Raw genomic sequence first — 25522 nt, forward strand, 5'->3', positions numbered from 1 at the left:
TACTAAGCGTGATATTATAAAGATAACATACTGTTTTTTTGTTTGTTGAAAAGCCAATCTAAAAAACTGCTTTTTGATATTGTAGTTACAGTGTACATGGCTCATGTCACTTCTTAAATCAATGATTTGTTTCTACCAGGCCATCATAACCCCAAGTATGAGCAACCATAGACATCATATATAGATATCTATGTGAGCAACAACACTAATAACAAAATGGAGGACTACTCCTTTTTTCACAAATCATTTTTATTTTTAACATCATTTTAAAATTGTATTACTCATTGGAGTCTCTTTCCAAATGCATTTGTTCATAAACATGTCCTGACTTCATACTGAGATTCATACTGGCAGAAAGGCAGCTATTTTATTTGCCATATTCCTGTGGTTACAGTGTCATGTTGGATGAATATACCGGTTTGCACACATCCACATGTGTGGTTACACATATTCAGAAGCAGATGCACTAATAATCTGCAATGTCCGGATCCATCTATTTGATGTATTTGGCTACAAAGGCAGCTGCAATGTCTTTGTATGGAGTTTCAGAGTCTGAACGTGTTGGAGGGATCCGACAGACGCCCCGGAAGCGAGGGGATCTCAGGAGCAGGTTATGTGCCAGTCCAACACAACTGGAGCTGAGCCAGTACAGAGACATGGACTATGAATCAGGAAAACAGAAAGAACAAAACAAATCATCAGGACCCTTTAAAGGGATGGTTCACAAAAATTCTGTCATTAATTACTCACCTTATTTTTGTTCTAAACTCGTAAGACTTTCGTTCATCTTCGGAACACGAGTTAAGATCTTTTTGATGAAATTGAGAGCTTTTTGTCCCTACATAGACTGCTACACAACTGACACTTTGATGCTTCAAAAAGTTCATAAAGAGATTGTTAAACTAATCCATATGAATTGAGCGTTTAGTCCAAATTTTCTGAAGAGACGCTTCATATGATGAACAAATTGAATTTAGGCTTTTATTCACATATAAATATTGATCAGCAAACATTAGCTCAACTGAACCTGCTTGATGCACGAGAACTAACCTCATTGGTTCTTGGGGAAGCTCAAATGTGCTGCGTAACACGAGAATGAACCTCATTGGTTCTCGTGCATCAAGCCAACATGCTTGAGCTTCGGTTTACCACAACTGATGAGTTGGTGAATGTTTATATGTGAATAAAAGCAATAATTGAATAAATTCAATCTGTTCATCATATAAAGCAGTCAAGTCTCTTCAGAAAATTTGGACTAAAGCACTCAATTCATTTGGATTAGTTTTATGATCTCTTTATGAACTTTTTTAAGGGTTAGGTTAGCTGTCTATGGAGGGACAGAAAACTCTCAGATTTCATCAAAACGATCTTTATTTGTGTTCCGAAGATGAACGAAAGTATTGCGGGTTTGGAACGACAAAGTTGAGTAAATGATGACAGAATTAAAATGTTTTGGGTGAACTATCCCTTTAAAACATTTTAATTTGATTAGAATTCATTGTGCTGTTTTTTTTATGAAGCATTCTCATGACCAACATCTCATCTATTGCAGACATCCCAAGTCTCCCGGAAGTTCCGGGAGTCTCCCACATATTGATAGCGGCTCCCTGATGCCCGCAAGTTAGTTAAAATCTCCCGGAATCTAGAGATAGGGAGACAGACCTTGTGTGTGTGTGCAAATGTGCATGTGTGCCTCATGAAGGGCATGTAACCCCCCCCCAACAACACAAATACGTCTACAGAGAGATAATCAGGAGACATCGATTTGTACATCTGCTGGAGATATCAAAGTAAAGTTGTACAACATCTGTCTTTTGTAACCAGGTGGGCTTCAAAAACATAACCCTTCATATGCTCCTTCTTTCACAAGATCAAAAGTGTCAGAACAGAGCATATCTGTAACACATCATGTACCACTGTTTTCTTCTCTTTTGGAAAAACATCATCACTCGAAAACGTGAGTGACTCATGTCATAGTCATACATGTTGAAACATGTTAAGTTACAGTATACAGATAGAGCAGATAATAGTTGAATGTGCCGGGATACTTACTGACGGGACTGTGGCGGCTATAGGAATCATCACCAGAGATATTCCTCTGATGAAGTGTGTCACATACTTCTGGAACTTTGAAGGCTCTAGTTGTCTCAGGGCAAAAATCTGGAAAACCAAATCAAGAAATCAAAGATAAGAAACAAGTAAAACCATAACTGTAAAATAATAGGTGAACCTTATAAAATCTGCCAAGAACGAGTCATATTTCACCCCAAATTTTTTAATATAAATAAAAATGAGAAAAATATATTCGAATTAGACTTTGATAACACTTTACAATAAGGTTTCATTTGTTAACATTGGTTAACTATAGTAGATAAAGGGTTAGTTCACGCAAAAATGAAAATCTGTCATTAATTACTCACCCTCATGTCGTTCCAAACCCGTAAGACTTTCGTTCATCTTCGGAACACAAATGAAGATCTTTTTGATGAAATCTGTGAGATTTCTATCCCTCCATTGACAGTCCACGCAACTACCACTTTGACGTTACAAAAAGTGAACAAAAGGGATCGTAAAGTAATAATTCATATGAATCATGCAGTTTAGTCTAGATTTTGAGTTCCTTCAAGAACCAATGAGGTTTTTTCCCACGCATCAAAGCACATACGATTGAGCTTCTGTTTATGTTTACTGATCAATGTTAATTTGTGAATAAAGCCTAAATTCAATCTATTCATCGTTTAAAGCGATTGAGTCTCCTCAGAAAATTTGGACAATTTTTTTATGATCTCATTATGAACTTTTTGAAGCATCAAAGTGGTAGTTGTGTAGCGGTCTATGGAAGGACAGAAATCTCAGATTTCATCAAAAAGATCTTCATTTGTGTTCCGAAGATGACCGGAAGTCTTACGGATTTGGAACGACATGAGGGTAAGTAATTAATGACGTAACTTTGTGTGAACTAACCCCTTAAAGGGTTAGTTCACCCAAAAATGAAAATGATGTCATTAATGACTCACCCTCATGTCGCTCCAAGCCCATAAGACCTCCGTTCATCTTCGGAACACAGTTTAAGATATTTTAGATTCAGTCCGAGAGTTTTCTGTCCCTCCATTGAAAATCTATGTATGGTATACTGTCCTTGTCCAGAAAGGCAATAAAGACATCATCAAAGTAGTCCATGTGACCTCAGTGGGTTAGTTAGAATTTTTTGAAGCATCGAAAATACATTTTGTTCCAAAAATAACAAAAACGACGACTTTATTCAGCATTGTATTCTCTTCCGGTTCTGTTGTCAATCCGTGTTTATGAGTCCGCTGATGTAAGACGAGCTGACGTGTGTCTGGTGCGCCCGAGCTTCGTTTACAGTCTGAGAGAGACGAAACGCTGTAAACAAAACAATCTTTGCAAACATGTCTAAGGATTTCGACACATGGGAAGACTTGCATTTTTTTTTAACCAGACATATTTATTTGAACCCGAATACACGGACGCACCAGATACACGTCAGCAGTGTCTTACGTCAGCAGCGTCACTGCGGACTCGTGGACGCGGATTGACAACAGATCTGGAAGAGAATACAATGCTGAATAAAGTCATCGTTTCTGTTATTTTTGGAACAAAATGTATTTTCCATGCCTCAAAAAATTCTAACTAACCCCCTGAGGTCACGTGGACTACTTTGATGATGTCTTTATTGCCTTTCTGGACAAGGACAGTATACCGCACATAGATTTTCAATGGAGGGACAAAAAGCTCTCGGACTGAATCTAAAATATCTTAAACTGTGTTCTGAAGATGAACGAAGGTCTTACGGGCTTGGAACGACATGAGGGTGAGTCATTAATGACATCATTTTCATTTTTGGGTGAACTAACCCTTTAACATGAACTAACAATAAACAATACTTCTAAAGCATTTATTGTTCTGGGTTAATGGTCATTTCCACATTTACTAAAACATTTTTCAAATCCAAAGTTGTATTTGTTAACATTTGTTAATTTAATGTGAACTAACATGAACAAACAATAAGATTTTTACTAACATTAACAAAGGTTAATAAATGCAGTAAAATATATTGCTCATTGTTGGTTAATGTTAGCTAATGTATTAACAAATGTTAACAAATGAGACATTATTGTAAACTGTGACCAATAACTTTACATTATATAAAAAATCATAATATATTATGGAAAATTGTATTGTATGATTATATAACAATTAAGAAAAATAAACAAATGCAAACAAATAAATACTATATACAGTATGTATGTATACATTAGTGGTATCAGACATTTGAACCCCACTGTACGTATATTTATATACATATATAAGTGCTGTGATGCACTTATATAATGATCATCAGCAAATATGGGATGATATATAACCTCTGTGATGAGCAAGTTGATGAAGCCGAGAGAAACGGGAATGATCCAGGTAGAGTCTGGGAGAGTGAGGTCTGGGAACCACAGAGCGCCCCCTGTCGCTAAACCGGCTTCTGATGCTGATGAGTGTGTGCAGAAATATGTATGTTAGTTCATTAAAAGCCTCTCTTCAGGTGATTATGGGGAAGTTGGTTGCATTGCCAAATATATGCAACTAAAGAACACATCTGGAAAATGTAATAGACAAATGGATGTGACTCACCCAGGGGAACATGTCCCATTCCCAGGCTGAGATTACGCAGGGCCAGAGACAGACACACCCACATGGGCAGCTGGACCCAGATCAGCAAACTGGCCTTGAATGGGTGGCAGTTATCTCGAACATAAAGCTCAGACACGATTCGCTTTAGATTCTTCTTAAAATGAAACCTGTATATGCAATTGTTATAATTAAACAAAATGTTGATTAAATCCTTCAAAATTATAGTGTAGCTGAGAAATTAAATATAATACTTTTTTTATCAGGCCATGTTGGTGTGAGGGAAGTGAATCATGTTTTGCAGTAAAATATATAAACAGCTTTAAAAAATGCATTCGATATTACAACTTGTTTTCATATTGAATATACCTTTTATTATATTATTTTAAAATTTAGAAATATTTTTAAAACTTGAAAATAAATATATTTAATATAAAAAAAAAATATTGCTTATTTTTTTCCACCATTGACAATTTTTTTGTTCACTATATTAAAATCTCACAAAAACAAAAGCCCAACAAAGTGAAAAACAAAAAACATGCATATAATCAGATATATTCCCTGAAAACGAATCTTAGTATCTCATGCAATTTTACTTCAAGTAAATGAAAACAAAAAGTTTTCGCATCGAAATGAGACTCTTTTCTGAGACCTTTAATATGGGCTTTTCATATGACAAAGACTTTAACCCAAGACAGAGGCTGTGTCCCAAATCGCATACTTCCCTACTATATAGTAGGCAAAAAACAGTAGGTGACGAAAGAAGTATGTCCGACTCCGAATTCACAGTACTCATAAAATAATAGGTAAAATATCCCTGGATGACCTACTTCTTCTGGCGAGATTCTGAAGTGTGCATACGATGGACACTTTACTATCCCATGAGGCCACGGGAGAGTATTTGTGAATGGGACCCAACTGTTGTTGGTTGGTCATATGACTATGACAACATTGCGAATGTAGTACGTCCCAGAATACATTCATACTACACACATTCATACTATATATAACATTCTTTTTTTGTGCTCACAAAGTACTATTTAAGAGAGTATTAGATTTTAGACGCAGCCAAAGTAGATGGCATGAATAAATGATCTCCTACCTGCATGTTTTCTCTGACCAGCCCTTCTCTTTGGCTTTCACAGAGATCTCAAAGCGTAACTGGCGGGCTAACACAGCTATCTCCTTCTGCAGAGCTTCAACCTAGCTGAGGCAAAAGGGGACATGGGTTACTTTTTAAAACTCATTTTTAAGTATTTCCAACAGTTGCAAAGTCCCTGGCCTATGAAATCTGCAATTCACTGGACACTGCCACTGGTACTAAAAACCAAAATACAGCCTGGATGGACCAGTGATTTGACTCAGTTTAATAAATTGCAACATTTTTCAGATAGAGACACCCACACATATTTTAAACGGCTATAGATCAAACTCGAATTAAAAAGGACAATAAATTTGGCCTCATCTCCGCTTGTTTAGATATCAAGACATCAGTTTAAAGAGACGGCCTGACATGCTACAGCTAATGTTCTCACACTGTGGGACATCAGTAGGGGGGGGAAGAAAGAGGGGAGGAACATTCTTTTGCAACAATTCTCCTTCTTGGCAAGAGAAACATCCCACAGCTGGGAGAGTGGGAAAGAGAGAGAGATATTCTTAATAAGGCATACAATCTCCAGTGTTTTCTCTGTGATATCTGCTGACCGCCAAAATGTGCCTCCCATACTGTACTAAGAGCAGATAAACATGAGAAGGGGCTGTTTACTCAATGATTCACTTTAAATCTAGTCATCTATATAGTTATTGAAAGGAACATATTGTGGAAAATAGCTTTTAGTGAGCTTTTGAAATCTGCGTTTGATGTACCAGTCACTCACACCGCAAAAGTCCATCCCTAGCCCACTCAGACCATTTATGAAAATTAAAAATGTTCAGAAATCACCACAAACAGGACATGGAATAGACATCCATCGCTTGACGCTTTTAGTGACATGACGGCCAAGTATTGTAACTCATACATGGAATTTGTCCTCTGCATTTAACCCATCCAAGTTAGTGCACACACATTTATAGTAAAAACACACACACACACACACACACACACACACACACACACACACACACACACACACACACACACACACACACACACACACACACACACACACACACACACACACACACACACACACACACACACACACACACACACACACACACACACACACACACACACACACACACACACACACACACACACACACACACACGCTGTGGCGCCCAGGGAGTGATTGGGGGTTACGTGCCTTGATGTCAAGGGCACCTCAGTCATTTCCTGCCAGTATTGAGAGTCGAAACCACAACCCTCAGGTTATCAGTCTGACTCTCTAACCATTAGGCCACGACTGTCTATTTTATTGTTTATCACAGCTGGTAAGGACACAGTGTGAGGGATCAGAAAAAAGGTGGAAAATGGCCATGTAAATCAAAATGTTTGCTATTGTTTAGGAGAAAGCAGACTTTAAAAAAGGAATATAATGAAATTCTATAAAGTATATACCTGTATACTTTTTAAGAAAAGACTAAATGGGCCTGTGAATTAACAGAAATAGGTGAAAAGTATTTGACGACAGTACATTCATCACAACATACACTACCGTTCAGAAGTTTGGGGTCAGTGAGATTTTATTTAAAGGAATTGAAAGAAGCATTAAATTGATCAAAAGTGATAGTAACAACAATTATAATGTTATAAAATATTTCTATTTCAAATAAATGCTTTTCTTTAGAACTTTTTATTCAAAGAATATTATTAACATTGATAATAAATGTTCCTAGAGGGGGTGGTGATGGCGCAGTGGATAAGACACATGCCTTTGGTGTGAGAGACCCGGGTTCGAATCCACTGTGAGACACCAATGTGTCTCTGAGCAAGACACTTAAGCCCTAGTTGCTCCAGGGGCGTGCGACCTCTGAAATATAGCAATTGTAAGTTGCTTTGGATAAAAGCGTCAGCTAAATGAATAAATGTAAATGTCCTTGAATATCAAATCAGCATATTAGAAAGATTTCTGAAAGATCATGTGACACTGGAGTAATGATGCTGAAAATTCAGCTTTGCATTACAAAAATAAATATTTTAAAAATATATATATTTAAAAAAAATGCTACTTTAAATTGTAATAATACTAATAATCATTTGAATCTAATAAATGCAAGTGGCTTCTTTTAAAAACATTAACAAATCTTAGCGACCCCAAACATTTGAATGGTTGTGTATAACCAAAAAAAAAAACACCAACAAGATTTTACACGACCACAGATCCAGACATGGACAATGGACTACAACACCCTCTTGCTAAAATGATCTAGCAGCACCTTTGCAATGATGATCGACTGATAGATTCCCAGGGGGAGAGTGATAGCAGTGCGCAGTGTCAGTGTAGTGCACACGATGCTGGCCCACCACGGCAGTCCCGTCATCTGTTGAGTGGACACGAGAAGCTGCTCCGTGAAGTATACGGGCGTGGAGTCTGCAATGCTCTCATACCAGCTTGACCGATCTGTGGTTATAGTTCTTCTGGGCTGAAGCCACAGGGCCGGTGTGATGGAGGGATGGCCAGACCTGCTGCAGAAAGGCTGGATGGTTTGAGTTCTGCTGTCCAGGCTGGAGGAACCATGAGAGATGCTTCTGATGTGAGGCCTCAGTGTTGCTAAGTTGCTTTGGCGACATATCCATTGAGTCACAAATGTCACTGACCTGTTAAGCTTTGGCCACATCTTTATGGATGAAGTGAACCTCTGAAAAAAAATAACAAGGAGGAATCTCAGAAATGTCTGCACACAAAAGCAAAACCGTTTTGTTTCTAGTTAGGTAGACATTATGAAGTTATCCATGGATTTATTGTTTGTACTTTTCTGTAGAAAATATATTTTGTTTGTGCAAATGCTTAGTAATTGTTTAAAGCTACATCATAGCATAATGATACCAACATGCAATAATTCATTGCTCATGGTCTGTTTTTGATTATAGATTAGTTGGTGTCCTTTTTGTATTTATTGATATATATATATATATATATATATATATATATATATATATATATATATATATATATATATATATATATATATATATCATAACCTGTTATGTTTCATATACTTTAGCTCTCTCTTGATCTTGACACACAAACTATATGCCGGCCATATATTATATAAGTCACGTTTTTATGTTCTGCATATTCTGCATTCAAATTATATTTTAATCAATTAAACATGCCAATCATATTATAATAAAACTCATCCCATGGAAAAAAAACTGTGAAAAATGCCAATTAAAAAATAGATTAAATGTGTGTGTGTGTGTGTGTGTATATATATATAAAATCACCAGACAAAGGTAACACCTTTAACCTCGTAAGACTGATACAGTAAAGTAACCGGCTGCTGGTCAACTGGAAGAAACGTAACAAAATCTTCACCTTCGTTTGCAGTTCCAAATTTTTAGATAAGCATGTTGTTTATCACATCCTTCCCGAGTGTAATGTTTATTGAAAGATAGTTTACACCGTCATCTTTTTTCTTCGGAATGTCAAAATGAGCAAGGCATGACACGTCGCTTGAATATGACGTCACGTATCTAGCAAAACATTTGCGTCACTCAATCACTCACTTTTTATTTAAAACAAATAATTAAGAATGTGTCACAGGTATTACAAAATAAAGAGTATATTCAATGCATTCTAAAAGCGTATTTATTTATTTTTCTATTATTCTGTACCCTATTGAAATCTTCAGAAGCACCACAGCGCCACCTGTTGAACCACAGGTTCAACAGACAGTTGCGACCATAAACAGTACAAGGCCAAGTTCATTAATTTTTTTTACTTCGAGAATTATTTTATCACGAAAGTTAAGTCATGTACAAATGATTCCCAATTTCCATTCGGAACTACTCATATTTGGTTATTACGAGTGCATGTCATATTGAGGTATATTGGTTTTTTGTTTATCTTGATACCTCTGCTGTTAGTTTTTTTTGTGGCAGAATTTCCTTAAAAACAAAACATCCAAGTGCTAATGTGATCATTATAAATAACTCTTAGTCTTCAGCATATATTTTAGAAGAGGTCAACTCTTGTTGACTTTCAAGGTTAAACTTTTTGAAACATATATAGCAAACACAATATTTAACACTATACAGCTAAAGAAACTAATTTGACAAAACATCGGTTCCAGCCTGAGATGTATTTGCACCTCTATGCACAAATTAGCATAAAAATCAAACCTTCCAACAACAGTATATTTTTAATTGACGTTATCAATGTCTTGTATAAAAGTAAAAAACAGTTTTGAGACATTTTTGTGTAAAATTTAATTTACACGGCATAATATATCTGCTCCTCAAATGTATTATACACAATGTATGTTACCACAGAAAAGGGCAACCTATTTACAGGCCCATCTAAATTGTATTTGCCCTGGACGTCGATTCAGTCTAATCCTTTACTTGGCCGGCAAAACAGGTCAAAGGTTAAAGGTCAGTCTAGTTGTGGGCCCCCCTAGCCCTCCGCTGCTGTGACTCCCTGCGTCGGTTAATAAGCTTAGTACTGACACGCAGTTTCCGCATGCGCAGCTGGCGCAGTCGGAGCTGCAGGTCTTTGGGAATCTTGCCTCCCTTAGCCAGGATCTCTCTCAGGCGCTGTTTTGGTGTCTTGGTAAGTTGGAAGTCGCAGATAGTGGGGTAATGCTCGTACTCGACCCTGCAACTTCGAGTGGCTGGGAAATATCCCTCTGCGGTCACTGTGATGTCATAGTCACCCGGGTTCAACAGACGCCAGAAGTCCCCATCAAAAGCTGAAAAAGCATTTTTTATTTTGACAGATAAGACCGTTTAAGATGTTTGTTTTAATTATTCTGAGAGTAGCATTACCTGATCTTATGTGATGGTCGATGTCATCCACTTTGATGATGGCATCAGCGATGCCGCATTCAGTGTCTTTGTCCCTAACCACTCCTTTGATTCCTCTGTGAACCTGTTGACAAATGCATTGATTGTATTGTTTTTAACGACACCTTCAGGTGTTAAGACATATCTGAGATAAATCTTTATTGGTTGCTGGGGTTTTGTTCGCGATATATTGTACCTGCTCCATGTAGACAAGTAGAGATTCTTTATTGTTCTCCCATTCTATAGGCAGCTCACTGGCATGAGGGAACTTATCACAGGACAGCTCCACGGTCACCTCAAAACAGTTGGTGTGTAGGTAACTGAAGTCATTCATACCTACAGATGAAAACACCGGTCACATGAAGCGTTAAATTCATGTAATCAGGGTTAATATTCACCTTGTGGGTTCTCAATGTGGGTTATATACACACACACACACACACACACACACACACACACACACACACACACACACACACACACACACACACACACACTACAGTTCAAAAGTCGGTAAGATTTTGTAATGTTTTTTAAAGAAGTGTCTTATGCACACCAAGGCTGCATTTATTTTATAAAAAAATAAAGTAACAGCTAATATTGTGAGTAATATGACTTTTTCATATTTGAAATATATTTTAAAATGTAATTTATTCCTGTGATCACAGCTGAATTTTCAGCATAATTACCGGTGCTCCAGTCTTCATTGATTTGCTGCTCAATAAACATTTCTCATTATTATAAATGTTGATGTCTAGAAATGTCAAAAGATCAGCATTTATTTGAAACATAATTCTTTTGTGACATTATAAATGTCTTTACTGTCACTTTTGATCAATTTTATGCATCCTTACTGAGTATATATATATATATATATATATATATATATATATATATATATATATATATATTAGGCAAAAAGTATGTTTTGGACCTTAGATGTAAAAGTAAATATAAAAATTTAAGTGGCATCAAATTATTTTACTTTATTTCTTTGGTAAAAGTGAAATAGTGAGCGAAAATTTGGAGATTCTAACTAGAGATAATACAATATAGCATTACATAGATATTCCATCCTGTGTGATGATGAAATAACTTGGTACCATCTGACTATTCAGACTGATATGCATTTAAAAAAAAATCATATTTTAGCCACATTTCAAACTACAAATATGGTTTGAATCAAGTTTTTTTTGTGTGTTCAGATTATGACTAAAATGACAGATTTGAGAAAAATATGCTGAATCTTGCTGCCTGTCTGACCTTTGAAACCTTAATTTTCTTACAAAATAAATGTTTGTTTCTTATATGCTGGGGGTATACAGTATGCGTGCATCAATGAGAGTGATTCATTAATTAACACTACCAATTACTGGCATGATACATCTGCACTGGTGTTGCCACTTAAAGAATCAGCTTTAAAAAGGGGAAAGCCACATGAAGGCTGGAAGACTGAAAAGTTTGCACCTGACCCATTTTGTTGATTTCCTTTTTTTTTTTTTTTTTGATTTTAAAAACCCTCTCTCTCAAAATTTGTTATGAGTTTTGTTTGTATTGTGCTAGGCCTTACGCAGTGGGTGTCATGTTTTTTAAAATGTTTACTTTCTTTAAGTATTTTTTATCAACCAGTGCTTGAGCACCAACAATTAATTATATATATATATATATATATATATATATATAGTCCCTTGATGATCTTTAAAAGCCACAAGAGCAGCAGTACTCACTGCCTGGTACAGTGTGCCAGTTCGCTCCATTAATAATGTTATTGTAACGAAGGAAGTCCTCATTGTGGCAGGGCCTTCGGTCTGGGTTGGACATCACATGGTTGGTGCTGGCGTAAACGGTGGCCAGCCAGCGGAAAAAGCTGTCATCGGCCGTGGGCGTGTGCTCTTTAGGGGCCCAGTCTTTGGTCATGTCAAACGGGTAAGTGACCACCAGCTCTCCTCCATGCAGGTTAGCGCTGAGAACAAATGGTATAGTCTGCATCCAACTGATGACGGCTCTCGTTTCTGGAGCCACCTTCAATATAAAGACAAGAATAATGTGATTTATTTAAAATATTATGGCCAAATTACATGAGAATGATGATTCGAAGTCGTTTAAAGATGGAAGGGTGTTTGTTTTAATCAGTGAGATCTCATATATGATCTTTACAGTCATACTTTACCAAGGCTTCTTCTGAAGTGTAGGACTCTGGAATGGGAAAGTAGTGATTGATTAGTTTTGACTTGTTTGTTTCTAGCTCGATGGCGTCCCACATCACTGTGTTCAGATCTGCAAAGTTGTGATTCATGTCAATGCCTTCATAACTAAAGCGACCCAGTGCCCATCCGGCCAGCTCTGAACCCTGTAAAACAAAACACAAGTGTTATGAAGTCGTTGATTAATTGAGCTTGTTTGTGCTTGGTTTAAAATAATTAAAGGGGACATATCATGAAAATCTGTGTTTAAATGCTATACTCGGGTCCCCGGCAGTCCCGAAGCCGTGGGAGGGCATTGGGGGGCCCGCCCCGCCCTGTGAGTCACTAGTGCCCGCCCTGGACAAGCCTGTCTCCCTTCACCAACTCCACGTCAAGTCCCAACCACCAGTCCTTGCTTGTTTGCACAATATTTTTTATTATTAATAGGTTAATGTTATAAAAAGTTGTCGTTTTGTACATACATAACTCCTGAGTAAAAATAAAAATGTGTTTGGTCTGATTTACATTTTTTTTTTATTGTAAACGGATTTGTTTGGTTTGTCGATAGTCTGCACAGAAATGCAGGTGATAGCAGTCTTGTTAAGCGAGTCATTCATTCAAACGATTAGTTCAAACGGCTGATCATCAAGAATGGCACAGATGTTTATCAATGGGTCATTGAATCTTTGACTCAACCGATTCATTCAAAACGCTGAATCATTCAAAACATGATTGAGTGTTGCTCTAAGACACGCTATGCTGTGATCTTTGTTTGGATTGGAACGCTGCTAAAATAGAACAAAAACAGTCAATTTCGCCTAAAATGTAAGTGACTTAATATTAATTACTTGTTTATTGAACTATGAAATCAGTGTCACAGCAGCTCATTTGCATTTAAAGGGACACAAAAACGGCGCGTTTTTGCTCACACCCAAAAAGGGACAAATTTGACAAGCTATAATAAATCATCTTTTTTTTTTTTTTTTTACATTAAAAAAAAATTACCGAACCCAAACATTTGAACGGTAGTGTATTGGTAGAGAAACATTTTGGAAACGCCAGAACGTCCCTTGCTTTTCCCACTCTACCTTTTTGTAGGCCTTTTCATAGCCATCAGGGTTCATCGAGGGCAGAAGATGGATGCGTGTCTCTTTGACTAGGTGAACAACGCGCTGATTTCCACGTTTGTACTCCTGGCATATGTACTCCATCAGGTTGAGCAGTAGTTCCCTCCCGAGCACTTCGTTTCCATGCATACCGGCCACATAGCGGAACTCAGGTTCACCTGCAGGGGGAGCCAAACTGTTTTTAGACTGTCAAGCTCTGTCACAGAAATTGGATAAGGTGTGTGCAGTTATTAGAAGTGTTATGGTACTTGGATATATAGATGTGTGGCTCTGTTTTGAAAAGTAACTCCATGCTTTGCCTAGATTCTATCCACCACCATTCTATAGAGTGCTAACTCTATAGAGTCTGAAATCTGGCACCCTCTCTCTAGCAGCTCATAGAGGCAGAAATCTCTGCTTGTCTGTTAAATGTTTTGTTTTCAACTTAATTATTCTTTTCATAATTGTCGGCCATAATGTCTGTGGCCGACATTTTGTTTTAAAATGTAGGGTTTTATCAGTGGTTCTCTGGTGGGGAGAACAAAATAGGCAAAAATGTTTTAGGAAAGAGTCAAAGCTTTTACCTATATACATAATAAATTTCCGAGGGAGAAAGATGTCAAATTTGCGATCACTCCTTCAGCTGTAGTATAAAAACGCTCACACAGCAGCATTAACTAGTTTCCTGTAATTTAATGCCAAGGTAATATCACTTAAACTATAGTGTTATAAATATACATAATAAAAAAAGAACATAGTAAAACTAGATTTACAATGGTAATAAATGTGGAAATGTGTCATCACAGTCTGTGAAAGGGTCCGTGCCCTTGGACTTTAATGATACTTGTAATTGGAGTGGATAATTAGAAAAAAGTTCAGTTTCTGATTATATTGAAGGAATGCCCTTTTTGCACCAGTATTTTCCAACATTGATTAATTTATTTCGCAAACAACAATGATTACTAGCTTTGATACAGAGAGAAATATTACTGTTTTACTGTTTTTTTAAATCAAAAATATGCAGCCTTGATGACATTAAAAACATTTTAAAAATCGTAATTTTAATGTGGTAGATCATGACCTATAGATTTGAGAATGCTAATAAATTAATAGCTTGCTAAAACATAAAAATGAATCTGTAGTCACCAGTTTCGGTCTCAGAAAATCGATACTTAATGATATACTGTATAATGATAAAGTAAGACTAAGGGATTTGTGGCCTTTTTCAATTATAATATCATGAAACTTAGGATAAAATTTAGGATACAATGAAAAAAAAAACAGGCACCTTTATGAATCTCTCAGAATTTTTAAGCAAAAACAAGAAATAGCCTATGTGCATATCTAACCAAGCATGGTTGATTTATTTCTATAAATATTGATTCGGCTTGCAGCTTGCTGCCTCTTCGTCAACCAAGAGGAGCACAAGTTGCGTCTGTTTTGACAGTGAAACTGAGCGTCATTAGGTTCAGGTCCTCTGCGAGGTTAAATCCCCCCTGCTCTTTCTCTGCAATATTTGGCTAACAGTTGACCCATTCAGTCTCAGCAATCTGGCTCTCGTTAGCCTCACTGAGAAAACATCACCCATCCCGCCAAAGAGGAGGAATTTCCAGAGAAGAAACTAACTGAACTTTGACCCCCACATGCAGACCACAGTATTGATATGTCATTGATTTAAATGCAGACAGGAAACGCATGAGTCTGGAAACCCCCGAAACAACAAGCGACTGATTCGTATTGAAATAATGAGAATGTCTCCTCTCCTGTGTAGAGCACAGCAGTAATGATCTACAAATAAAAAATCATTCTCGAAAAAATCTTTTTTATTTACCAGTAACGTATACAATTTTTATGACATGAACTCGTTTTTATTATTTGATGATTCCTTTGATTTGCTTCCTTTTTTTAGTCAAGTCACCTTTTTTTATATAGCACTTTATACAATACAGATTGTTTAAAAGCAATTTAACTGTGATAAACAGGAAAATAATGATTCTGTGATCCACACGGAATTCAATTCTGCTGTAAAGCCGCTCTTAAAAGAAAATAGTGTAATTTCAGTGTTTATTCAGTTCTGTTCAATAATTGTAAAGATCATCAAATATGAAACAAGTTCAATTAATCTATAAAGCAGCTAGTTAGTCTCTCTAAAATGCCTTGTATATTTGTGTGTTTATACAGTATATTCAATAAATGTAAAAAATACTGTTTTACTACTAATCAATTGCATTACAGTGTACCATTGTTTTTGATTCAGTTATCATTCATTCACAGTGATCCATTGTAGTTAATTCCATCAGATGTTAAGGTCACTGTTTTGTATTTGTTTGTACTTTCTAATATTGTTATTCATCTCTGAGCTTGTTGATTTGGTTTAAGGCATAGAATTTGAGGATCAAGGCTGCTGAAAAAGTATTTGGTCACTGTTGCGCTTATTTTGTCTCTTTATATTTATATATCAAAACAGATTTGAAAAGATTAATGGTTAATTTGGGTGGAGGAGATCAGACAGTGAAATTGAACACGAAAGGACTGTCAATGTGTTTTGAAAAAGCGCTTATTACAATAATGACATTTGGGTGTGTTATTCGACCTCAGACATGATGCGTGTGGCTTGTAACACTAGAGCACACAAATGCACTTTCATATTGTTCTCATTTCATAAGCACAGCCAACATAAAGCTAATTAATTCCCAAAGAGGCCATAACTTTGTAGGCTGGCATTTCTCCACTGTGCCCGGAGAGACTTTAGATTAATCAATGTGTCAAATATCCTCTTAAACAGAATCGCCACATGCTTTGATCCACTCCTGAAATGCTCTATGATTTTATAACACTGAGTGAGGTTATTTCTAGACTCTTTCTGAGGTATGCCGTCATGGCCTTCTGCGATTGCATCCCTGGCTCCAGCCTGCATTATGAGGGCTGGCAGGAGATGTGTAAACCACTGCCAGAGCTGGCAACCTCTCTCACTGAGGAACCAATTTCTAACCCACAGGCCAATGCAAACACTAGAGTTGCCCAGTGTAAATAGAAAGGGCAAATCAGACTGAATGAGAGTGAAAGAGAGGCAGAGGGTTTTTGGGCTCTGCTCCAATTGCTATCGTTACAGCATAAAACTGATAACTGCACCCACGTCGAATCCATGCCCAAAGAGCAACACAGAAAACAGATTTCCGAAGAATCTGAACTCCAGTTATTCATAAAATTTCACATACCCTTTGTTGTTCATTTAATTCAATACATTTTACCATGTTTAAATCCATTCTGGAATTCCACAGATTTCCCCACAAAATTTGCATTGAAAATTGAAAAGTCTGTATATTCCACCCAGGTATTTTATACAAAGATTTATGACATTAGAATCCTATAGCTTGAAGAGGGCTGGTGTAATTTCCCCTTAAATTTACTTAAAACTTCAGTTTTTTTTTTTTTAATCAGTGTAGATCAAACACATTGAAATAATTGTTTTTATCCAATAAAAGGTTGCATGATTAAACACTGTATAGTTAGTGGTAGGCTAACTTGTGTTGGGACTCAAACTCACCCAGCTCATGTTTGCCTGGATTGTCTGAGATTTCCATCACATACAGTTTAAGGCCCATGTAGCTTTTGCCAATGCTGTAAATGCGGGTGATATCAGGACACATCTCGTTCACAGACTTCATGAGCTGAAAGACAAATGATGATCAACTTTTTCACAGCTAATTAGGATACATTATTTCAAAGTGATAGTAAAAATATTTACAATGTTACAAAACATTTCCATTCATCTATCCATTCATCAAAATCCTGAAGAAAATGCAATTTTCCATAATTTTTTATCAGCACAACCGTTTTCAACATTTATAATAATAATAATAAATGTTTCATGAGCAGCAAATCAGAATATTAGAATGATTTCTGAAGGATCATGTGACAATGAAGACTGGAGTAATGATACTGAAAAATCAGATTTGCAACACAGGAATAAACTAAATTTTAAAATATATTAAAATAGAAAATTATTTAAATTGTATTAATATTTCACAACATTTTACAGATTTTACTGTATTTTTGATTAAATAAATGCATGCAGCCTTTTTGAGCATAAGAGACTTCTTTCGATAACATTAAAAAATCTGAAGTATGACAAAGCACAGAAGACAAGTATTCAGGACTGGAGAATAAACAAAAACATTCCTTGCATTTATCTTTCAGTGTGTATATAAATGTGTTTTTTGTTAGCTGGCCGCAGGCTTGTGTTAATGTAGACACTGTTGCATGATGGTGGTCAGACTGAGCGCAAGTGATCCGCAAGGCAGCTCATATACTGACGTGAAAATCTGGGGAAATGTTTGTTTTCTAGCCAGGGCTGTTTTTTAGATCATGCAGTCATCCATCTCTGTCAATCTGCAGTGGATTGTTATGTAGGGCTTCTCACTTTAAAGAGCAATTTATGAATCATAATTCTTCTTTCATTAGCAAAACAATACTTCATTTTAAATATATGTAGGTATTGTTATTTTTAATGGTCAGTATGCCATGGGTTGCACCATTTCATGCTGACTAAGCAACAACAAAACAAGAGGAGAAAAGGCTCCATCTTCCTCACCTTCCTCATCTCTTTGTAGTTATGATGTCTGAAGTCCAGTTTGTCCTTGGTGCCTTCCTCAGCTTGCCACGGGTAGATATTGTTTGGATCTTAAAACACGATGTAAAGTTCATGAATATTAAGGTCTGTTCACACCAAGAATTATAACTATAAAGATGACCATAACGATAAATATTTGTGTCAACAGCGATGAACGTTAACGCTCTTTTAATTCTAAGTGCGTGCTGCAGGTTTGTCGTCTGCTGCTTTACATGCTCAAGCTCTTTAAAGCATAATGGATTCTGATTTACTGTCAATGTTTTAATCGTTCATCAGCTGGAATAAAATCATTTTGAAGGTGATTCCAATGATATCGTTCCTCTTTGGCATTATCGTTATAGTTGTGGTATGGACTCAATCGTTATCATTATAGTTATTGTCCTTGGTGTGAACAGGCTTTTACTTTGGCCATTTTTGATTTTCAGTAGTATATTGTTATCATTTACTTATGTAACTTATCTAACAAGGACGCTAAACACAACAGTCTCTAGCGTTATGATGTGAGATCAGTGAAAGGTTTGTGTTTGGCATACCTGGCAGATCACAGCCCATAATTTCAGCTCTCAGGCAGATGGTCCCATTCTTAAACCAGGTCTGAGGGTTAATACGTATGTATTGTGCCACTGCTGGTTTGGGCAAAATGGCCAAGACTGACGTTTCGGTGTCCTTGTTCCCCTCAAACACCTGTTAGCATACAAGATCACTTCTGGTGAGTGATCCTATTGATGCAATCCAAGTGACATTTGCCAGTGGCAGCTGGCACAGTCAATGTCCAAGAAGGGCACACGAGAGGCTGGCACAGTTCAGTCCGCAGTGGGCAGGCTATTCTTTTCAAAAGAGCCGCTTAACCCTGCCAACTACTGCCAGCGCCTGCCTCCAACCTTTGTTAGTATAAAAGACTCTGTGCCAGCTGGAAACTGAATGAATATAATGATGTCACAAAGATACTGAGGCTAATATACACCAGCGGAGGTGAATGGCACAACCTACTGTCTGGAAAAGGGGGCTTATTTTAGGTGATTTCTGTTAAATGAGAGTAAAATTGTAATGTAGCCTCATAATATGGACTCAATCGCTATCATTATAGTTATTGTCCTTGGTGTGAACAGGCTTTTACTTTGGCCATTTTTGATTTTCAGTAGTATATTGTTATCATTTACTTATGTAACTGTGAAAGGCGCTGTATAAATACATTTTACTTACTTACTTAATACTGTTGTTCTTCAATTGTTCTCTGAAAATACTGTAATTCTCAGAACTCAATATTAAGTCCAAAGAGATGATTTATGAAAACTAAACTACAAAAATGGCACCTTTCTGACATCATATTATTACTCTGAGTCACAATAATTTGTTAACAAACAAGTATTAATTACTTCAATGAGTTCATTGTTTCTGCCTTAAATTATTGCATTGTTTAAATGAATACATTTTTAGCTAACTGTGATTTGTGTAGGTACATTATACAAATGGAAAAGCATAACTAAGACCGTTAGTTATCTCTGATAACAGATAACTCTAAACTGTAATGTGGACTGCATTTGCTGTAAAGCTGTTTTGAAACGTCGGTGCTGATAGCCTCGTGGGCAAGTGCGCCGACATGTAGCGTCGTTGTGCTTCGGGCGACCCGAGTTCGAATCCCGCCTCGTGGAACTTTCCCGATCCCGTCCTCCCTCACTTCCTGTCTAGCTACTGTCCTATCCTAATAAAAGGCAAAAATGGCAAAAAATATATCTCTAAAAAAAAGCTGCTTTGAAATGATGTAATTGTGAAAAGCGCTATACAAATAAAAGTGAAATTGAAATATTATGTACATAACTTATTTTGGGTTATATAAACTACTTTATGAGAAATCATGTGACACTGAAGACTGGAGTAATGGCTGCTGAAAATTCAGTCACAGGAATAAATTACATTTTCAAGCATATTAAAATTTAAAACAATTCTTTTAAATTTTGTTAATATTTCACAATAATACTGTTTTACTGTATTTGTCATCAAAAAAGTATGGTCTTGGTGAGCAAAAGAGACTTCTTTCAAAAACAAAAACAAATTTTTGACAGGTAGTTTTTTTTTACAGTTAATAACAAAAAGAACAACATACCGCCTCTTCTGTCCCGTTCATGCATGGCTTCCATTTAATGGTGTCATTGCTAACCAGAACTTTGAAGGTTTCTACATAGTCCCAGCTACAAAATAAGAGAGACATTGTTATTATTGCAATTTACCATTTTGTTTTAATTATGATATTATGGTAGAGACATATATCATGATATGAAGTACCTCCATATAGAGCTGCGACCCTGCAGTATCACTGCTGTGAACCGTGTGAGCTTCTTGGCATCTACCTGTAACCACTGGTTCTGATCTTTATACTGGGCACACCAAGCTCCGTCATAGATATCCCCATCCTGCACACCAGACTGCAAAAAAAGAAAAGAAAAACGACGAAACAATGGTCATGTTAAAATAAACACCAAAACTGCCAAATAGGCTGATGAATACATAATTGATGCTATATTGATGATGACATGCATATACACTACCGTTCAAAAGTTTGAGGTCGGTGCGAATGTATTTATTTATTTATTTTGTTATGTTTTTGAAAGACATCTCTAATTGTTATGGCTGCATTTAAAATAAAAAATACAGTAAAATAATAATATTGTGAAATATTAGTACAATTTAAAATAACTATTTTCATATATTTTAAAATGTAATTTATGCTGGTGATGGCAAATCTGAATTTTCAGCATCATTACTCCACTCTTCAGTGTCACATGATCCTTAAGAAATCATTATAATATGCTGATTGAGTGCGCAGGAAACATTTCTTAATATTATCAATGTTGAAAACAGTTGTGCTGCTTAATATTTTAGTGTAAACCGTGATGCATTTTTGTCAGGATTCTTTGATGAATATAAAGTTCAAAAGTACAGCATATTTAAAATAGATATCTTTTGTGACATTATAAATGGCTTTATTGTCATAAATGGTTTTATTTAATGTGTCCTTGCTGAATAAAATTAATAACTTTTTTCCCAAAAACAACAATAACAACAACTGACCTTACTGACCCCAAACATTTGGGTGGTAGTTTGTGTTTATATATACAGAATAAATATATATGTGGTGTATTCTGCTGTGTGGCCCACCTGTATGTTGAGTCGGCCCCTGTGTGGCCCCAGGCCCATGCGCTTATAAGAGGAGGCTTGAATCTGCGAGTCTTTAACTTTCAACGACTCCAGACCCAAAGGAGGACACTCTGAGAAGACAAGGAGATATGATTTAAAGACGTGGAAGGAAATAGGGAATACAATTTTGAGAGCAGAAGCATCACATCATTTGCCCTTCAGATTTTTGAGTCAATGGATTTTGAATGCAATTTATAAAAAACATTTGAGTAAAATCAGTCCATAATATTTTAGTCGATGCAGCTGCGGGGCAGACAGGAAACAGTTGTTTTGAGGAGTTCAGCTTGTCCCATCCGCTTTCCAAATACTTTCTCTCTTTTCTTTTCTTTCTTCTTCTTTTTTTTTTAGTTGTCCTGTGTTTTTGAAGCCTTTAAGATCTGTAGACTGCTACTCCAATGTGTGACAAACCCTGCACAAACGGTTGAGATGGATGTGGCCTGTAATTTAACTTTATAACAGGAGAGGATCTATGTTTGGTTTGATGCTGTCTTCAAATGCACCAGTGAAACTATATACCTCTGTACGAGTCAGGCGTGCATTATAAAGTCACGCATTCAACATAACGTGGAAGTAGCCTAAACAAAACAAATGAATTATATTGTGGGCAATAAACTTAAATAACTACATCTGAATTCAAAATGATGAAAAATATTTCTATCACTTGTTATACATGGTATCACAAGTACTATATGCTACCATACAGAATTGCTTTCCACTCACTGATCTCTATATAGATTATAGATATATTATAAGATATATCATCTATATTATAGATCAGTGTTTCAACCATATTTCAAATAGAAACACCCCTTCCTATCCCACAACTCATCAACTTGTGTATCATCTATAATTCTGAGTTTCCCATTTGTAAATATAACTTTGCTTGGTAGTTAATGTGCTTGGAACTCGTCGTTCTGATATTTCTGACTCTAGTTGAAGGGCACATCATTCACAGTTCCTCTAAACAACTTTTTGAACACCAAACTGGTCATAATATGAACATGGTTTGCTTCAGCTGCGTTGAGCAAAAAAGTATTCATTCCCATATTAATTCCTCCTAAATAAAATACCCCTGACTCAAGAGTGAAAGTCGGAACTGTGTGAGAAAGGAAAAATGTATCTTTAGAAAAAAGCTGAGGAACTGTAAGGTTTGAAGATTTGACCTATTTACTGTTAGGTATTCATTTTTTTATATCCCTTGATGCATACTTTTTATTCTTGCAATAATCATCCTCTCTAAACAGGGTTGTGTTGCTTTAATGACCTAGAACCCCCCTTTTCTTTAATATACTGTATACAGAAGCTTTATGATCCTAATAAAAAACGATTGGATTATAGTATAGTATAGTTCATCATAACTTTGACTTGAGAACAAAATAATTTTCAAAAGCAATACTTGAGTAACTTCATGCGATATACCACTTCCTGCCACGATGTTTAGTTTATAATATTTTTAATTGATATACAGTACTCATACCGCAGTATACACATGCCTTAATGCCACTCAAATAAAATCAGTTCAGTATGCATGGTATAGTCTTTTATATTCCTTTGTGCAGGAAATCCTGCTCATGTTGTATATTAATAATTTCCAGTAGAATGTACTGCTGCTTGGGGGCGTCATGCTCTTTTTATGCAAGTTTAAGGAGTTTAAAGATTCTCTTTACTAACTGTAGATCTCCCAGTTAACCTTGTGAACTGTTTAATGAGCAAAAAGCTTGGATAGCATTTCCAGAAATATCTTGTTTGTTAATGGTTTGCGTAATTGCAGCTGATTGTGCCTGTTGCATTCAAACTTTTGTATCGGGACATCATGTAAAAGTGATCAGGCTCTCAGTGAGAGATATGCACATCTGGTTCTTGTGGGTGAGTCAGTCTGATGGTTTGCGGAGTCAGCATTCCTTACCAATTCATCTGAAAGTGGGGAGATTTCCACTGATGGTATTTAGGTGGCCCAAATACTTTGACCTGGACTACTGTCCCTGTTGCCCTTTAAATTGTTTTATGCTCCAAGTGGGCAGAAAGCACGGCTGTGGAGTGAAATGCCACTGGGCTCATCTTTAAGAGGTGCTTGGAGAGGTCTGGATGGGCTTCTTACACAACCACCTCCACCTACAGCTAAAACACCCCAATTCTACAGAACATAAAAGAAGTTGAAAAGATGAGCTGTTGCTTGTGACGCTTCATTGAGACGATTTGTTCTTGAATGGGTCTGTCTTTATAATAAAAACTTCAACTATAGCTTTATATTTCTAGCAGCCGTTTTGTACATATTCGCATTTTAATCAACTTGATACAACATGCGGTATAGCCTTCATGACCAAAACTAAGATTTTCGCATAATTCTGACCATAGAATTCCTGAAGTTGAATATAATCTATGGAAAATCATGCTTTTCAGCTCAGTGGTTTGTTTGCTTAGTGGAGAAAACTAGTTCACTGACTGAGTGACCCAACTGGCTTTTGAAACAGGAAATGGACTATTAGAGCAGTGTTTGAATATGGCCAGAATGATGTAACAATGCTTGCAAGCATATTTATGAACTGATAATCTGGGAGTTTTTGTTTTTCTTTTGATTATGCATAGATAGATAATAGATAGATACATGGATGGATGGATGGGTGATGAATAGATAGATTGTAGATAGATGGATGGATGGGTTAATGCATAGCTATAATTTATAGATAGATGGATGGATGGGTGATGAATAGATAGATTGTAGATAGATGGATGGATGGGTGATGCATATATAGTTATAATAGATAGATAGATGGATGGATGGGTAATGCATAGCTATAATAGATAGATACATGGATGGAAGGGTGTTGGATAGATAGATAGATCACATTACTTACCAAATACCGGTGGTTCTTCACTTTCTTTTTTGTGCCAAACTCTCCGTTCCACGTTTTTATCAATGTTTTCATTCAGGTCCTCTGTGTGGAATCGCACTGGGCTGGTCGTCGTCCTTGTGGCTGTTACTGTTGGCTTCACTGTTGTTGGTTTCAGGGCTTTAGTGCTCACATCAGTCCATTTCACTGTGGGCTTCAGAGTTTTCGTGGGTTCCTTTGACTTGAATGGCTTACCTTTCGTGGGTTTCAGAGCTCTGGTGGTCGCCTGGGTCTGGTTGGGTTTAAATGTCGTGATTTTCTGAGTTTTGGTGCTACCCTCAGTGGGTTTCAGAGGTCTGGAAGTCGCCACAGTGGTTTTGATTGTCTTGTATAATCTGCTTACCTTAGTAGGTGAGGTGTTTCCATAAGTGCCGGTTCTCGCACTTCCAGTTGCAGATGTTGTCTGAGTGTCATTTAAATTATATGATTTAAGATAACGTGAATTAGTTACTCCTCCAACTAAAACAACAATAAAAGTTAACAAAGATAAAAGTATAACGGTTGGTGCCATGGTTCACTCAGTGTTTACTCTCTACTACTGTAAAATCTCCCACAGAAATGTTGTTTTATCCGAACGCATGAACCCCGTAATGTTGCAAAATCACGCGCCACTCGAGTTGCAAAGCAAATGTGAGACCATATTACTGTGAATAGAAGGAGAGAGAGAGTTCGAGTGGGAAATGTGTGCCGCACACATTCCTTTGCTGATTTTCTGTTAATTTCTGTTTTTCTCTCCAAGAATGAACGAAATCGTTTAAAAAAAAAAAAAATCCACGCCAAATTGTTTTAACGCTATTACTTGTGGCATTTCTTACCATTTTTTCCACACAAAAATGTTGAAGGCTTGTACTCCCAGTTAATTGTAGCAGCGCGCCATCTAGTGGCGACCACAGATCGCAGACTTTAAAACTGACTGGAATGTT

The 25522-nt window shown here is 36.6% G+C and overlaps 2 protein-coding genes across 4 annotated transcripts; both read right to left on the reverse strand.

Annotated features, from left to right (window-relative positions):
- Positions 1–231: 231 nt before the first annotated feature.
- Positions 232–9285, reverse strand: cox18 (cytochrome c oxidase assembly factor COX18). The gene is made up of 7 exons (XM_077247549.1): positions 9123–9285; positions 8020–8442; positions 5744–5844; positions 4645–4811; positions 4386–4501; positions 2053–2160; positions 232–661 (listed from the first exon to the last, which is right to left on the reverse strand). Exons 2-7 carry the CDS (start codon positions 8419–8421, stop codon positions 494–496), a joined length of 1062 nt encoding a protein of 353 aa, XP_077103664.1. The 5' UTR covers positions 8422–8442; positions 9123–9285; the 3' UTR covers positions 232–493.
- A 92-nt stretch (positions 9286–9377) lies between these two features.
- On the reverse strand, positions 9378–25250 carry cpxm1b (carboxypeptidase X (M14 family), member 1b). Of its 3 annotated transcripts, XM_077247547.1 has the most exons (14): positions 24943–25250; positions 24564–24831; positions 21670–21779; positions 20797–20936; positions 20618–20702; positions 19047–19197; positions 18475–18563; positions 17428–17551; positions 13863–14059; positions 12762–12941; positions 12319–12613; positions 10788–10927; positions 10574–10676; positions 9378–10497 (listed from the first exon to the last, which is right to left on the reverse strand). In XM_077247547.1, the coding sequence occupies exons 1-14, from the start codon at positions 25108–25110 to the stop codon at positions 10187–10189; spliced, it is 2361 nt and encodes a 786-aa protein (XP_077103662.1). In that variant the 5' UTR covers positions 25111–25250; the 3' UTR covers positions 9378–10186. The 3 variants fall into 3 exon arrangements, with proteins under 3 accessions (XP_077103662.1, XP_077103661.1, XP_077103663.1); XM_077247546.1 differs by having other exon boundaries at positions 24564–25250; XM_077247548.1 differs by lacking the exons at positions 24564–24831; positions 24943–25250 and adding an exon at positions 23615–23690.
- Positions 25251–25522: the final 272 nt, after the last annotated feature.

This window comes from Siphateles boraxobius, unplaced genomic scaffold, assembly GCF_051911475.1.
Source record: "Siphateles boraxobius isolate OS27281-9 unplaced genomic scaffold, OSU_SipBor_1 3, whole genome shotgun sequence".
Lineage (NCBI taxonomy): Eukaryota > Metazoa > Chordata > Actinopteri > Cypriniformes > Leuciscidae > Siphateles > Siphateles boraxobius.